The sequence below is a fragment of the Meles meles genome, chromosome 1 (assembly GCF_922984935.1).
Source record: "Meles meles chromosome 1, mMelMel3.1 paternal haplotype, whole genome shotgun sequence".
Taxonomy (NCBI): domain Eukaryota; kingdom Metazoa; phylum Chordata; class Mammalia; order Carnivora; family Mustelidae; genus Meles; species Meles meles.
In genome coordinates this window covers 98,879,354-98,894,058 of record NC_060066.1, presented here as the reverse complement: position 1 = coordinate 98,894,058, position 14,705 = coordinate 98,879,354, and the positions used below count along the sequence as shown (strand labels likewise).

At 42.6% G+C, this 14,705-nt stretch overlaps 1 protein-coding gene across 1 annotated transcript in view; it reads right to left on the bottom strand.

Annotated features, from left to right (window-relative positions):
* Window positions 1-14,477, bottom strand: part of OPRK1 (opioid receptor kappa 1) — a 30,641-nt gene extending 16,164 nt beyond the window's left edge. Inside the window, exons 1-2 of the mRNA XM_045980927.1 lie at window positions 14,281-14,477; window positions 13,629-13,898 (exon numbers count right to left, since the gene is read on the bottom strand). Of these exons, the coding sequence (XP_045836883.1) occupies window positions 13,629-13,882 (254 nt within the window). The 5' untranslated portion in view covers window positions 13,883-13,898; window positions 14,281-14,477. The remainder of the gene's footprint in view (window positions 1-13,628; window positions 13,899-14,280) is intronic.
* Window positions 14,478-14,705: the final 228 nt, after the last annotated feature.

Below are 14,705 nucleotides of genomic sequence, written 5' to 3'. Positions count from 1 at the left end.
TCTTCTATGAAGTCAGATCATCCAGAGTCTAGATTTAGTGTATGATTTTTCTGAGTTTCATGTCCTGTCACATAAAGATAATAAAACCAAATGGCCATACCGGAGGTAAAGGCAGTAGATGACCTGACTCAAAATGTGTGACATACAGGATCACTCTTAGCATCCCACTTACCCTCCCCTAAATCTTCCCCTCCTCTCTTTCCTTCTTGCTAGAAAATGCTTTGTGCTGGGATGAAAGCATGGCACAGAGTCAGTCTCTGTGGATTTCCATTCTGATGCTCTGCTATCTAAACAGTGCTTTAATCTGGAGAATGAGAAGCTTATTTTAACATATGTCATGTTTTACCTTTACAATTTTCACTCAAATATTGTTAATTGGCCTATAAATTTTATTAAATGTGGAGTCCCTGGGTGTCTCAGACCGTTAAGCGTCTGCCTTTAGCTCAGGTCATTATCTCATGGTCTTGGGATCGAGTCCCATGTCAGGTTTCCTGCTCAACTGAGAGTCTGCTTCTCCCTCTGCCCCTCCCCTCCCCCACTTGTGATCTTTCTCTCTCTCTCTCTCAAATAAATAAATAATGGGTAAATGTATATGGCCAATGCTCAGAGCATAGGTATTATAAAGGCATAGATAACCAGGGAAATCCACTTACTGAGACAGAGCAAATATTTCCAATGAGCAAGACTGAAATGCTATCTGTTCAAATGTCTTCTTTAAGGTATAGTTTTATGTTTAAAGTGCATCTTACAAGCCAACCTCCTATTCTGTCAACTTTCCAAGAATCCATGATATTAACAAAGATTGTAGTGGGGAGTGCCTTTGACTTTGCTCTCATATTTAGTGACCCTGACAGTCTCCTCTTACTTTATGAAGTTGGGCGGATGAGACAGTTCCCTGTTTGGGTAGACTTGGGTTCCAGTCCTTATTTTTCCCTTTGTTAGATTTTGGAGAGGTCACTAAAAATAGAGCTTCAGTTTCTCGACTATAAAATGGGAAATACAATGTTTATCTCATACAGCTCCCGAGATAATTAATGGAATGCCCCAATCCAAAGAATATGTCCAATTTATTTCATGGTCTTTAACTACTTTCCCTCCCTTATGTATGTGGAAGCCATCAGTCACCACAAGAAGAAAAAAAGGAACCTAGTTTTCGTTAGAGCCATGGTTCAGCTTTAATATGAAAGACAATAGCAAAAATTATGTCTGCAACATATTGGAAGAATGTGAATGAAATGAAATATGAGTTATAATAAAATATAATATGCATCTTTATCAACAATAGCCCAAATTATGGAAAGAGCCCAAGTGTCCACTGACTGATGAATGAATAAAGAAGGTGTGGTATATATACCACAATGGAATTATTACTCAGCCATAAGAAGAATGAAATCTTGCCGTTTGCAGCAACAAGAATGGAAATTATGTACTATGTTAAGCAAAATAAGTCAGTTAGAGAAAGACTAATACCATATGATTTCACTCATATGTGGAATTTAAGAACAAAACGTGAACACAGTGGAAGGGAAAAAAAGAGAAGGAGGCAAAAAAAAAAAAAAGAGAGAGAGAGAGAGAGAGAGAGAGAAAAGGAGCAAACCATAAGAGACTTTTAACTGTAGAAAACAATCTGAGGGTTGCTGGAGGGGAGGTGGGCAGGTAGATGGGCTAGATGGGTGATGGGCATTAAGGAGGGGACTTGTGAGGAGCAGCGGATATTATAAGTGTGATGAGTCACTAAATTCTATATCTAAAACCAACACTATACTATATGTTAACTAACTAGAATGTAAATTAAAAAATTGATGCAAATATGTATAAATATGTATCTTTAATCATAAAATAATGCGTGATTTTCTCTTAGCTTTTCAAAAGTACTTGAACAAATAAATGTATGAAATTGCTTAAGCCTTGAACTTATAAAGAATCCAAATCCTGTCATCATTTCTCAGAATAAGAGAATAAGTACCTATAACAGAAATGTCTACAAATTACATTAATTTTAAGTATACTAATTGTAGCAAAATCTCTTTAAGAGAAACAAGCTCTGGCCAGACCATTCATGTAGGAGCTATGACTGTCACCATCCTCCAGGGCCAGAGACACCTACCAGAGACCTAAAGACATACCTGCAGCCTCCTGCCATGCCACGAAGACCCACGGATCCAACAGCATCCCAACGTCAGGGCATCACTCTCATTTTGAGATGGTTCATGTTAATGATGACAATCTTAGTAATCAAGTATTTCTAACACTCCCTGTGTCAGACTCTGTGTACCTCCCACACATTTATCCCATTCAGTCCTCACCGCAACTTCATATGGTAAATATCAGTATCCCTTTTCTACAGATGACGCCACTGAGAATCATGGGAGTTATGTGCATTTCTCAAAGTAATACGGTTATAAACAGCATTGCAAGACTCAAACCTGGGTACTGGATGTCAGCTTCTGCGTTCTTAAATGCCCCCTGCACTGTATAATTTACAAAGGCCAGTGCTTTGACCTCCGTGTATTTGATCTGATTCTTACAACTTTGCCTCAACTTTAGCCAGGAGATTTATGTCTTCTCCCTAATATTAGTGAAGCAAGTTAGACTCAGGTGAGTAAAGTGATGTGTGTTTTTTTTTTAATTTATTTTTTCAAGATTTTATTTATTTATTTGTCATAGAGAGAGAGAGAGAGAGTGCACACAAGCAGAAGCGGAGGAGGGGCAGAGAAAGAAGCAGACTCCCTGTTGAGCAAGAGCCCAATGTGGGACTCAATCCCAGGATCCTGGGATCCAGATCTAAGCCAAAGGCAGACGCCTAATTGTCTGCGCCACCCAGGCATCCTAACATGATGTTTCTAATGTTGGCAAAGGTGGGGACTCCATGGGATGATCTGAAAGGGGCAGCAAGGCAAGGCCCCTCTCCCAGGGTTCTGGAAGACACATACTTATAAACCTACCACACAAAAAGAGAGAAATGACAGGTATAATTCAAACTAGTGAATAAACTATAAGTTCAACAAATATTTACTAACAGTCTTTTATGTATTACATTGGACCAGATCCTTGATAATAAGACCTCCACCCTGTGATAATAAGACGGTCTGGTTGAGCACTCTGGTTTTGTTAATTTAATCAAAACGAGATAGTAGCTATTCCTTTTAGTCACATGTGCTCTGGGGTGGGGGGGGGAGTAAGCTTTCTTACTATGATAAGATATGAAATTATTTTCCATTTCATCCATCCTGCTTTACAAAAATGTGCAAGTATTTCAAATAAAATGGCACCATCTGAGTGGGAAGTTTTGGCTCATGTGGAGAAGCTGGAGGTGGGCTGGCAGCGAGTGGTTGCACTTTTTAGCGTACACACCACAGGAGCATATGGCACTAAAAGAGCAAAGTCTGTGGGCTGTCCTCACTACACTTGTCAATGTTACAAACCCGAAAGTGATGGTAAGGTGTACCAGATGGGAAGCAGGGAGCAGGCTGGGAAGAGAGGTCAACCAGAGAACCCAGGGTGCCAGCCAGGAGGAAGGTCACTGCCTGGCTACATGTCAGAGGGTGTCTCTGGGAGTAAGGAATGTTCCTCATCGTATCTTAATTCAAGACCTTCCTACTGGAGTTCTCTTTACAGAGAATTAAGAGGCGGCTTCTGAACTGGCAGCCATACATGCACAAGGTTATCTGCTAAGCTATCAGGAACCAATGTCTCTGCACAGGTTTTCTGGGAAAGCCTGGCACTTGCCCCGAGAAAAATGAGACACCAGCAAGGGAACAGTGACCTTGAGCCACAGAGTGTCACATCTTCTTGTCCTTCCCAGATGCCTGCTGTGCTCAGACACTGTACAGGTAGAAAAGCTCATTCTTGAATTATTAGCGTCCCTTGCTGTTGAGGTGCATTGCCCGAGTGCTTTTTTATTTTAAATTTAAATGATGCTTCCTTAGTCAGGAGCTCCTTTTAGCCTTATGACAGCATAATCTTGATGGGTAATCACCATCTATCTTTAAATACAAACATGTTTTCCATTTATTGATTTCAGTTATTTTTAGTTCTTACCTGAAATTGTCCCCCATGCTGACAATACACACACACCCTCTCTTCTCTCTGGTTATAGTCAAGCTTCCTCCCCTATATTCATCATTTCATTATTTCAACACATTTTTAAGTGCCTGCTCCATATACAACAATATACTGGGCATTGAGGATGACTGAGAAAACCAATATACAGACTGTAACCAGAGGAGCTTTTCAACCCACCAAGTCAAAATTGCAACGTAAACCAGAGGACTAGACAGGGCAGGATCAGCATGTAGTGAAGAGATGGGGGCACATTTTAAAGAAGACAGAACCTGGACAGGATCTTGCACTTTGAGAAGGATCTGGAGAGAGAGGTTTTCATGGCTACAGTAATGAGAACCTGACTGAGCTGGGAAAACGGGTGTCAGGGCACAGAGGACCTTTACCAAGAGGCAAAACCATGTAGAGTGTTCACAGAGGGCTTATTATGGGACAAACTCTGTCTTGAGAACTTTATCTGGCAAAGTTGTCTTGATGACTAAATGAGACAATCCCTCAAAGTACTCATCACAGGACTTGGTATTTGTGGATTGATCACTGGATGCCAGTCCTCACTATCATTCCTGCTGCTGGTATCATTGCCGTGGTCATTACCTGCCACGGTCCTAGTAAACTGCCTCACAGTCCCATTATATATAACTGCCCCCCTTCTTCTGAAGAGTAAGCAGTCTTAGAGATGATTCTCAGGGATTCTCAGAGTGCACAGCTAATCAGGAAAGGCATTCAGGGCTGTCATTCAAAAGTTTCCTAAAGAGGCAGAAATTTCAGAGAAATTATGTGATTCTGTGAATCTGCTCCTTCCAGCAGCTAAAGATTGAAAGCTATTCTGATAAGTGTGGTAACTATGCACCATGAGGGTAAAAAACATTTGATATGAGGGAATGGGGCATGAGTCAAGGAATACTAATATTGAATACTAGCACACTGCCCATCTATAGACAAAGGCTGTTGTGTACACTATAGTGTTGCAGTTTTCCCACAAACAATACCCCCTGTTTGGGTGAGGAAACAGAGTAAAGAGGAAGTAATTGGCTTGCCTGAGAGCACAAATTAGTGGACATAAGGGAGTAAAATCTGTAGCCTTCAAACCACAGCTCCAACAGAATGAAACAAACAAACACCCGAGTGGTCATTTTTCTGAATAGAACCCTTTAGTATGGAGAATGCCTATAGGCCTTTAGAATACACCTGAAGAATCACTGTTTGGTCTTGGTGAAGAAAATGAGTGTGACCAAACACTTCTGACCCACAGGAAGCTGGCCACTCACTGTCTTACAAGACCGGAGATGCACTAGCTTCTGAAGACCCCTAACACACATGCTCAGTAGAAGGAAATTTCTGTGACACCTGGGAAAATGCAATCCTTTTAAACCAAGAGTGGACAACCAGAATAATGAAAGACATGCTTCAACATTCTTTTCTCTGCACTGCCAACAAGCATGATTTATTCATTTTCCAGGGCATGTTTTCCACATACAGAGCATTCCACATTTTATATTTTAAATGATCAGAAATGGTGGCTTTACTGATGTGAATTTTCAGAAGAACTTAGTTGAAAACATAATGAGTTTGCTTCATTAATTCTCTACATAACTTTCAGTTCATCTCAAAATTGAGTTGCTGTGTCTTTTTGGATTATTTACTATTGAAACAATGGTTCTTTACTAAGGGGCAATAGCTTATTAATTTTTAAGGGAAGGAAAAGAAATTTGGTCCTTGTTTCATCTGACTCTGCAATTGAATATACTCACTATATTCACATTCACTGCGTGAATCCACAGATTCATTCAGATGTCAGGTCCCTCCAGTTCCCCAGAATTACTCTTCCATATTCAAAGAGAAAAAGCTATAGAAAAAACAGAGGAGCAGATGTGTCCCTGAGTTCCACGGCTGTCACAGCCTCAGTGACCATGCTGGCAGTGATGTATATAGCCAGAATGGTGGACATGCATCGCCTCGCACAGGGGGCGGGCTGTCAGGCAGGGTGGAGGGAGAATGCAGAATAGTGATTTCACTGCTACAGCAGGTGCCAGGACCTGCTCGTCCTCTGTAGGCATGGTCCTGACACCCAGAATCAATGTTCTAGTGTACTCAGCTGTACACACAGCATGAGTGTTTATCACGCCTGACAACAGTAGAACAACTGTAAATCTCATGTGATTGACATGTTGTTTCTCAGCCTACAACTATCTGGATATTTAGAAGTATACAGATATCTTAGATGATTTTTTCCAACTTTATACAGAAAACTGAAGTAGCTAAGGGTACCACAGGATGCTGGCAGAGAGGAGAAAAGATTACACTTCCACTCTGTACTCTTATCAGTAGGAAATGACCCCCACCCCACTGGGTGGAAAGCAACATGGTAAGCAGAGAGAGTTTCGTTGTCTTGTGAAGTTAAGTGAGTAAACACTTAGCAGGCGCTCAGAAGAGTGTTCCCATTGTGAAAGAGGGTCTCTAAATACTCATAACTCTAGCTGTTTTTAGTATGAAGCCTCCCTTCCCCACCTTCAGACCAGTCTTTTGGGATCTCTCAATTTATCACATATTCATCACATGCCTTCTGTTTTTCTCATCTTTCATCTTTGCTGGACCAGGGAAGGGGTGAGTGTTTACACACACACACACACACACACATCCCTTTTACAATATTATCCCCACTCCTAAAATCTCCTCTCTTACATAAACTTTCCTTATCTCAGAAATAAGTCAGTATTCCCTCCAAAGAAAGAAACAAAGAAAGACTGGCTGATTTTCTGTGGAGTAATAAATCTTTTGCTAATACAGTTTTGAGCCTGCACCACTGAAACCACATAAGCCGAACTTTAGAAAAAAGACTGTCCTGCAGCCATACAATCTTAGGTTTTTGCACTGAGGACAGGCTGAGCCCCCTGGGGCAATGACAATTGAGTGCATCCAGAAGTTAATCTGGAGTGAAAAAAATGTCAACTACACAGCTCACAGAAAGATACTGCTACTCAAGAGATACAGGTGAGTGATCAATGGAGAGCGGCAATCATTTCCCAGACAGAAATAAGTCCCTTCTAAAACTAAGTTGAAGAAAGGCACCAGGAAAAATTGTAAAGTCTCATAAGGTCAACAGAATCAAGAAGTGATTTTGAAGATTACGATTTTGCCTAGAGTCTGTTAAAGGTTAGGAGTTCTAAGCCTGATGACTTTCTTTCTTTCTTTTCCTTTTTTGGGGGGGTGGGGGCTGTATACAGCTGATTCTTTTCTGATCTCTGAAACACAAGGATTTGGATTTCAGCTGCAATCTCATGTTCCACAGGGAAGAAAATAGTTCCACTTGCAAATCCATATCATCACTTGCAATGAAATCAAGTCTCTCTTTTAAGAGCTTGTGAAATGATAAAATTACCTAGAGAAATGCAAGATAGGCACTTTTGGAAAATAATTTCTGGAGGGATCTTCACTATGCTTACTTTTGAGGAAATGTTCAACATTGATTCCAAAGAGAGGACTCAGGATAAATGAGAACATATTTTTCAATCAAAGCCTGAGATAAGGCAGATGTCAGAGATTGAACAGCACAAGGTTAATTATACCAATATGCCCCTGCCTTTCCTTCAGTGCCTTGCTAGGTGTAGTTTGGCAATACTATCCAAGGTAGGCTACAGTAACACTTGAGAGAATATGATATATGTGTACATACAATTGCCGTGATTGTTATGAGAACTTCAAGAAGGAAAAGATACTCTTTTCCCTGGATGGAAAAGAGACTCATCAGACATTCTGATTGGGTCAACTCACTTCTTCCTTAATTCGGTGATAGCCACGGTTTCCTAGAACTGACACAAGTTCAACCATGGGGCCCAGACCAACTCAGGGTGACCTGAGTCTGTATATGCAGTGTGACCTAAAATGGTCTCTGCAGAGTAGGATTTCTGTCAGTGGCTTGGAGAAGAAGCACTCTGACCCCTAATTGATAAGCAAGAAAATGGGTACCCTTGCAAAAATCCACCTCTGTGTCCAGGAAGCTTGAATAGGTTGGCTGCCTTTGGAGAAGAAATTTGAGTTCTGGAAATGGAAGCATTTCCAGAGTATTTTTATGGTTATGTTTTTGTTTTTGTTTTGTTTTGTTTGTTTGTTTCCCTATGTCTCTTATAAAGCTATCCGTTAGGAAATTTCAACACTGCCCAGGCTGATCTATAGGGAAGAAAAAGTCTTCTACACTCAGGGCAAGGGTAGCAAAAGACTGACTCCCTAGAGGTCTTTATTGTGGTAGCAGTGAATTAATGAAAACTAATGAGAAAAGCAAAAGGCAAAACTTAAGACCAACAACCAAGTAATTTTGATTCCTGTTATTTTTGTCCTAATAATTTTTTCCTTGTTTATCCTTATATTTAACTTAGAAAGAAGTATGCCTTTATAAGAGTAATGCTTTCCTTCAAATTAAACAAAAGAGAACATATATACATAATTTTCATGAAAATTGAATCTTGAAGAGAGTGTTTTCTTAAGGAGAACAGAAATAGGATAGGCCGTGATTAGGGCTGAATTATGTCCCCTCAGATACATGCATTCAAATTCTAACACCCCACTACCTCAGAATGTGACTGAATTTGAAGATAGAGACTTCAAAGAGACAAAGTGAGGCAAAATCAAGGTAAAATGGGGTCATACGGGCGGGCTCTAATACAATTTAACTGGTGTCTATACCAAAGTAGGAGATAAGACACAGACACACATGGAAAGAAGACCATGAGAGGACACGGAGGAAAGAGCCATCTATAAGCCAAGGAGAGAGGTCTCAGAAGAAACCAACCCTGCCAACACCTTGATCTCGGACTTCTAGTCTCCCTGTGAGAAAATAATTTGTTGTTTAAACCACCCAGTCTGTGGACCTTTGTGACAGCAGCCTTAGCACACCAAGATAGGGCAGAGCAAAGGTTTCCCTGAGAAAGAAGATCCCCCTGCCACAAGCAGCCTGCCTCTGCTGATGCCTGCCTTCCCACCAGACTTGCTCAGCCAGTCCCACCAACACATAACCCAATTCCTGGCAACAAATCTCTTCACAGGTATATCTCCTACTGGTTCTACTGTTCTGAATGAATCCTGACTAATACAGAGAGTGAGCAAAGTGAGGATAGAAGAGCTGAGAAGGCTCTGGAAAATATGACCAATTAAGAAACACAAGAAGAGTAGGCTGTGCTGTGGACAAGCGAAACCCAAGGATGTGTCAGGAAGTGAAGGACAGGGTGCTATCAGAGAAAGCAAGGGGCATAAGACTGGTCGAGCATATCAAATCTCCACAGAAATCAAGGGACAGTCAGACAAAATGAGAAGCTGAAACATGATGCTCTAGCTTTGGTAAAGGAGTGTCAGGGAGGGAACCCATGCGTGCAAGGCTGAGAAACATGTGAAAGACAAGAAAATGAAGAAGAAGGATTATCCCTCTAAGAAGTTTACCTACAATACACAGGAGGATGAAAAGACATTAGGTAAGGGAACTCAGAAAAATGGAAGGGTCATGATATTGATTACCTGTAAGATGACAGATGCTTGAGTATGTCCAGGAGCTTAAAGGACAAAAGCAGTGGAGAGATTACAGATAGCATAGAAATGGGTTAGCTAACACAGCAGAGACCTCAGTAGAGCCCAAGGGGATGAGATTCAACCCTCAGGAGCAGGGATCTGCTATGGATACAAAGAAGGAAAATTCTCCACAGAGATGGGATGATATGAGGGAGGGCGGCTGCCAATGCATATATATAGGGAGAACATTCCCAGCAGCTAGACTCTAGTGTCACAGCGAACTACTGGGTTAAGACCATCCCCTGACCATGATGAAATATGGTCAGGGAGGGCTTAGGAATTAGTACCGATTAAATTAGTTTGGCGTTTTTTGCTTTTTTGGTTTTGTTTTTTTGTTTTTTAGTGACAAATAGGAAAAGGTATTGTTTCTTTCTGGAAATAGGAGAGAGACACAGAAACACTAGGCAGACTTGGGTTCAGCTACTCTTGAAGGAGGCGACTTTGCCTTCAAGTGTATCTTTACAAAGATAAAATTGATTTTATTCAGCGGCATTCAATTCGCTGGGAATAGGAACAGGAAGATAAAATACTAGCTTGATCCAGGGTGGTGGTTCAGTGGAAGACAACAGCAGAAGGACAAGAAGGCAAGGCAGCTGAATGTATTGTCAAGAGAGGCTCCAGTGATGGTTTATGGTGTCCAGGCAAGGTAAGAGAAAAGGAGAGTCTGGGAGCAAATGAATTCTTACGGCCCAGTAAGAAAATATCCACAGGTCTGCTGGATGGTATAATGGGCAATGAATTGAACAGTGAGCCAAAGCACAGGCTCTGGGGTCAGCCTGGCTCCATGATCAGCAAGGTGTGACCTTTGTTGGTTTATTTAATCTTCCTTTGCCTTCATTTCACCATCTGTTAAATGGGATAGTAATACACCTATGTTGTGAAGAATAAATAAAATGATTCTCATGAAGTAGGGAGTTTTACCCATCTGGCATATATTTAGTGTCCCTCAAGTTTTAGTCGTGTCTGCTAGGGATGGAGACAGCTGTATGCATGGAAGTTGCAGGAGAAGGGAAGTTTTAGATGTCACAGGTGAGACTGCCTGGCAAGATCCAGGATGTGGGTGTGGGTGAGGGTGGCCATCACAACATTCGCTGCAGGTGACCTACACAGGTCAAGGTGGAGAGAACACAGGCTTAGGATCTTAAATGTTACACCCATTGGCACACCCGAGGTATCTGTAGGAGCCAAATGTAGAGATCCAGGGCTGAGGTAAGAACCTCCCATCCCAGGACCACAAATGCCAAAGTCTAGTGAGAAGGGAGCACCTAGGTGCTTAATTTTAAGGTTTTCACAATGAAAAGTTACTATGCCCTAATATTAGGCAGTTATGGCAGTTGGTACGTATGAAATGATGAAAACCTTTGAAATTATATATTCAGAGGATACTGAGTGGCATTTCAGGCACCCAATATGGGAAAGCTATGGATAAGACAGCTCTAAAAACAGTCAAAGCTTTTTCCACAACCTAAGTTACTCCCCAGGTCTGAGCTGGCCATCTCGGACCTGCATCTGCCCTGACATCCAAGCATCGTTAGAATGATGTCCTAGATGGCTGAACCATGACTCTTTTCAATGTGTAGTATTTTAAAATAGTGTTCCTCTCAAAAATGATCCTCCATCTTTTCAAGCAGTGTTGCTCAGCCCTCAAGATCAATTACAAATCCACATATGAATCCTCACTCCTGTTCTGCTCTCAGTTCTGATGTGTACACCATACCCACCTCTCTCAAGTCTTCAGTCCCTTCTTCTGAGCAAAATAAACCCATGTCCACCAACTTCTCTTCTGAGGTTTTATTCAAATCTTTGACCATGTCTCAGTCTTAACCAACTCCAAATACTCCTTAATCCTCTTAGCTATAGCTCTAAGCAAACTAATGTTTCAGTAGTACATTGGCATTCCAGGATGATAGCAGAACTCCTCACTTTTCATATTTCATCTCCAAGTAGGTAAGAGTGGGGTGGAAGGATAGATGATTGTTACATGAACTAGCTAACTTCTTTTTTATTTTTAGCTGAATTTATCTCCTTTTAACAAATTTTAGTCCTGGGTATCTTTTGGATACACACAAACACACACACACACACACACACACACACACACACACATATAATTATAGACTGCATATGTTATATAAATATGTGACTAATTAGTAAGTGTACCATATTATGATTTATAATGTGATTATTCATTATATATAATTATATGTAATTGTTATGTATATTTACATTTCATTTCTATTTCTATTCATATTCATATTCGCCATTAAAAGTCCTAGTTAATCTATAATTCTGTTTTCATTCTGACATGTCTACTGTTCCCCATGGAGTTGTCTTTACACATATTTTAGGATTCTTCATTCCTTTTGATCCTATTCTGCACAGTTATATAAACAGTTGTTAAGCAACTAAGAAGCTCTTCTCAAACTCAAAACTTCAGGTGCTCATTCAAATAACAGTAAGATGTATTTATTTTGCTCATGCACTTAAATATAAGTAGGAACACAGTTTTTTTTTCTTAGCAGCTTCTTGTTTAATAATGTTTTATTACAAAACAATAGCCCCCGAACCAGAGATTTTTAAAAATTTTTTAACTGTAATTGAGAACACAGCTGTCTTTTCTTTTTTGGTTGCTATAATCTTCTCTCTAAAGGTGAGCAGCCCTGAAATTACTAATGATTTGGAAAAACAACGTGTTTTAAAATATTTTCTCCCTCTGTAGCCTTTACTCATCATAGAGCGAATGCCCAAAAAATGCAATACACAATTACGGAAACCAAGGCTAATAAGCTACAAACACTAACTGTAGGTGAAATGAGATTTATAATATGTATTCGGAGGCCTAAATGATGGGTTTTAGTTCTGGAGCGCAGATGAAGATAAAAGACCTGACGTTCTCAAACCTAGATAGACAGTTTAATGGGCATTTTTTATTATGATGATTTCCCAAGACTCATGCTACTATAGATAATGTTCTTAAGGGTGATGTAAAATATAGAGCTAGAATTTAAAAACAAAAACGCAGCTTTTATTCATCCCGTCAATGCCTCTGAAAAGAGTGACTTGTGTCCCTTATTTCACAGGGACTTCTCAAAGGAATGTAAGCCCCTTATTCACTCTCAACGATCCCAGAAAGGAAAATACATATATATCAAAGGGCATCCAGAGCAAAGTTGGGATTTTTTTTCTTTTTCTTGTTTTTTTGTTGTTGTTGTTGTTGTTGAAAGAGGCCAAAATAAGAATTGCTTCACTTACCAGAAAATTAGCAGATATAGGTGGATATTTGGGTATTTATAATTAGAAGTTGACTTCAATGTAATGCTACCAAAGAATAATAAAATAGAACCATCAGCTTCTCTAGATGAAAAATAAAAAGTTAAGCAATTTTTGAAAACCTGCACTACCCACACTTTAGAGGATAAATATTGGATGGCTTATTTACCAAAAAATCACTGATATTCTAAATAAATGAGGAAATATTTCAGTACTAAAAGGGCTCATACATGGATACCAACAACTCTAAATAGTATATTGGCTTTTGCTCATAAACCATAATACCAATCTGATGAGTCACAGAAAATTCTGAATTATCTCCAGTGCATTCGATGGGCCTGAATTTTACCTTAAGAAATATTTGCAAAGGACAGAACAAAGTGCTCCGAACTGGCGTGGGCAGCCAGGCAAAAAAGTCAGGCAAAGGAACTAGCTTCCTTTCCAGAAGACACTGACCTTTCTCCACACCCTAGTACTTTGCCTGTTTTCAGTAGGGGCCAGGGTTGGGGGTGGGTGAAGAGGAGGGTCATTCAAACGTTCAAATCGCCCCTGGCTGAGCGATTCGCCCCATGTGAATCTCGCAGCTCCCCACCCAAAACTCTTCCTGGAAATCCTTTACTTCAAGGAGGCCACCCTCTGAGAATCTCCGGGGTCCCCGCAAGGACTCCTCCAGTCCTGGCGGCAGAGCCCGACCTTCCCTCCAGACCCCACCCACTGCGGCGCCCGGATCCCGCACTCACCGGATGATCACGAACATGACCAGAGAGTTGCCCACCAAGCCCACGACGAACACCACGGAGTAGACTGCCGTGATGATGACTGGGATGGCGGGAGAGATGTGCGCGGACTCCAGCGGCGCGCCCTCGGAGCCCCCGCTGCTGTTGCGGTCCGCCTCGGCCCAGTCCTGCAGCCAGCTGCCGTTCGGGAGCAGGCAGGTGCTCGGGGAGCAGGTGGGGCTCGGCTCCCCGCGGAAGATCTGGACCGGGGACTCCATGGTCAGGCGGCTGCAGCTGGAGGGCAAGCAGAGGAAGAACTGCGGGGTCACGAGAGCTAGCTGGACCCAGAGAGGCAAACTTTGCCTGCAAGCGGGCCAGCGCGCGGAGGCCAGTAGCCCGGGGAGCCCGAGACCCCCTGATGCCCACTCCGGCGCCACGTCCCCCGGGGCGGAAGAAGGAGGGTGGACCTCTCGCTGCCGCTGGGTATTGGTGAGGCGGACAGCGCTCGCTCCTCTTCCCCAGCTCCAGAAATCCCCTCCAGCCCTTTCCTGGGCACGGTCCCCTGGTGGAATTGTCCCCAGACTGATGCTCTGAGCCCCCAGGAACAAAAAGCACTCGAGCTCAGAGCCCTGGCTCCCCAGGACTGCTCCTCGAAAGTCAAAAGCCCGAAGCTTACCTCCGGCTCCCGCAGACCCGCGCAGTGGTTCAGGGGACTTCCTGGCCCCTACGGAACCTTGCGCTCCCGGGACCGCTCAGCCCTCGGAGTCCCCGCGCAGCCTAAGCCCAGTGCTCCGACGGAGGCACCTTTTCTACCCAGCTCCGTCGCCGCGACTCACGCGGCTCCCCCCAACCTGCGGCGTCTCAGCCAGGCCTTTGCTGCTGGGACTCGGCGGGAGCACTGGCCGGGCGGGTGGAGAGCTCAGGGGAGCCCCGCCCCGGGCCGCGCCTCTCCCCGCCCGGTGCCGCCCACCCAAAGCCAGCTTGGCAGGCGTGGGGGGGGGGGGGGGGGTAGCTGCCCTGCCTTGGGCCGCCCCCAGCTGAGGCTCAGTGAGCACCAACTACCCAGAGCCACAGCATCCTGTCTTGGACGGCCCAAAGACT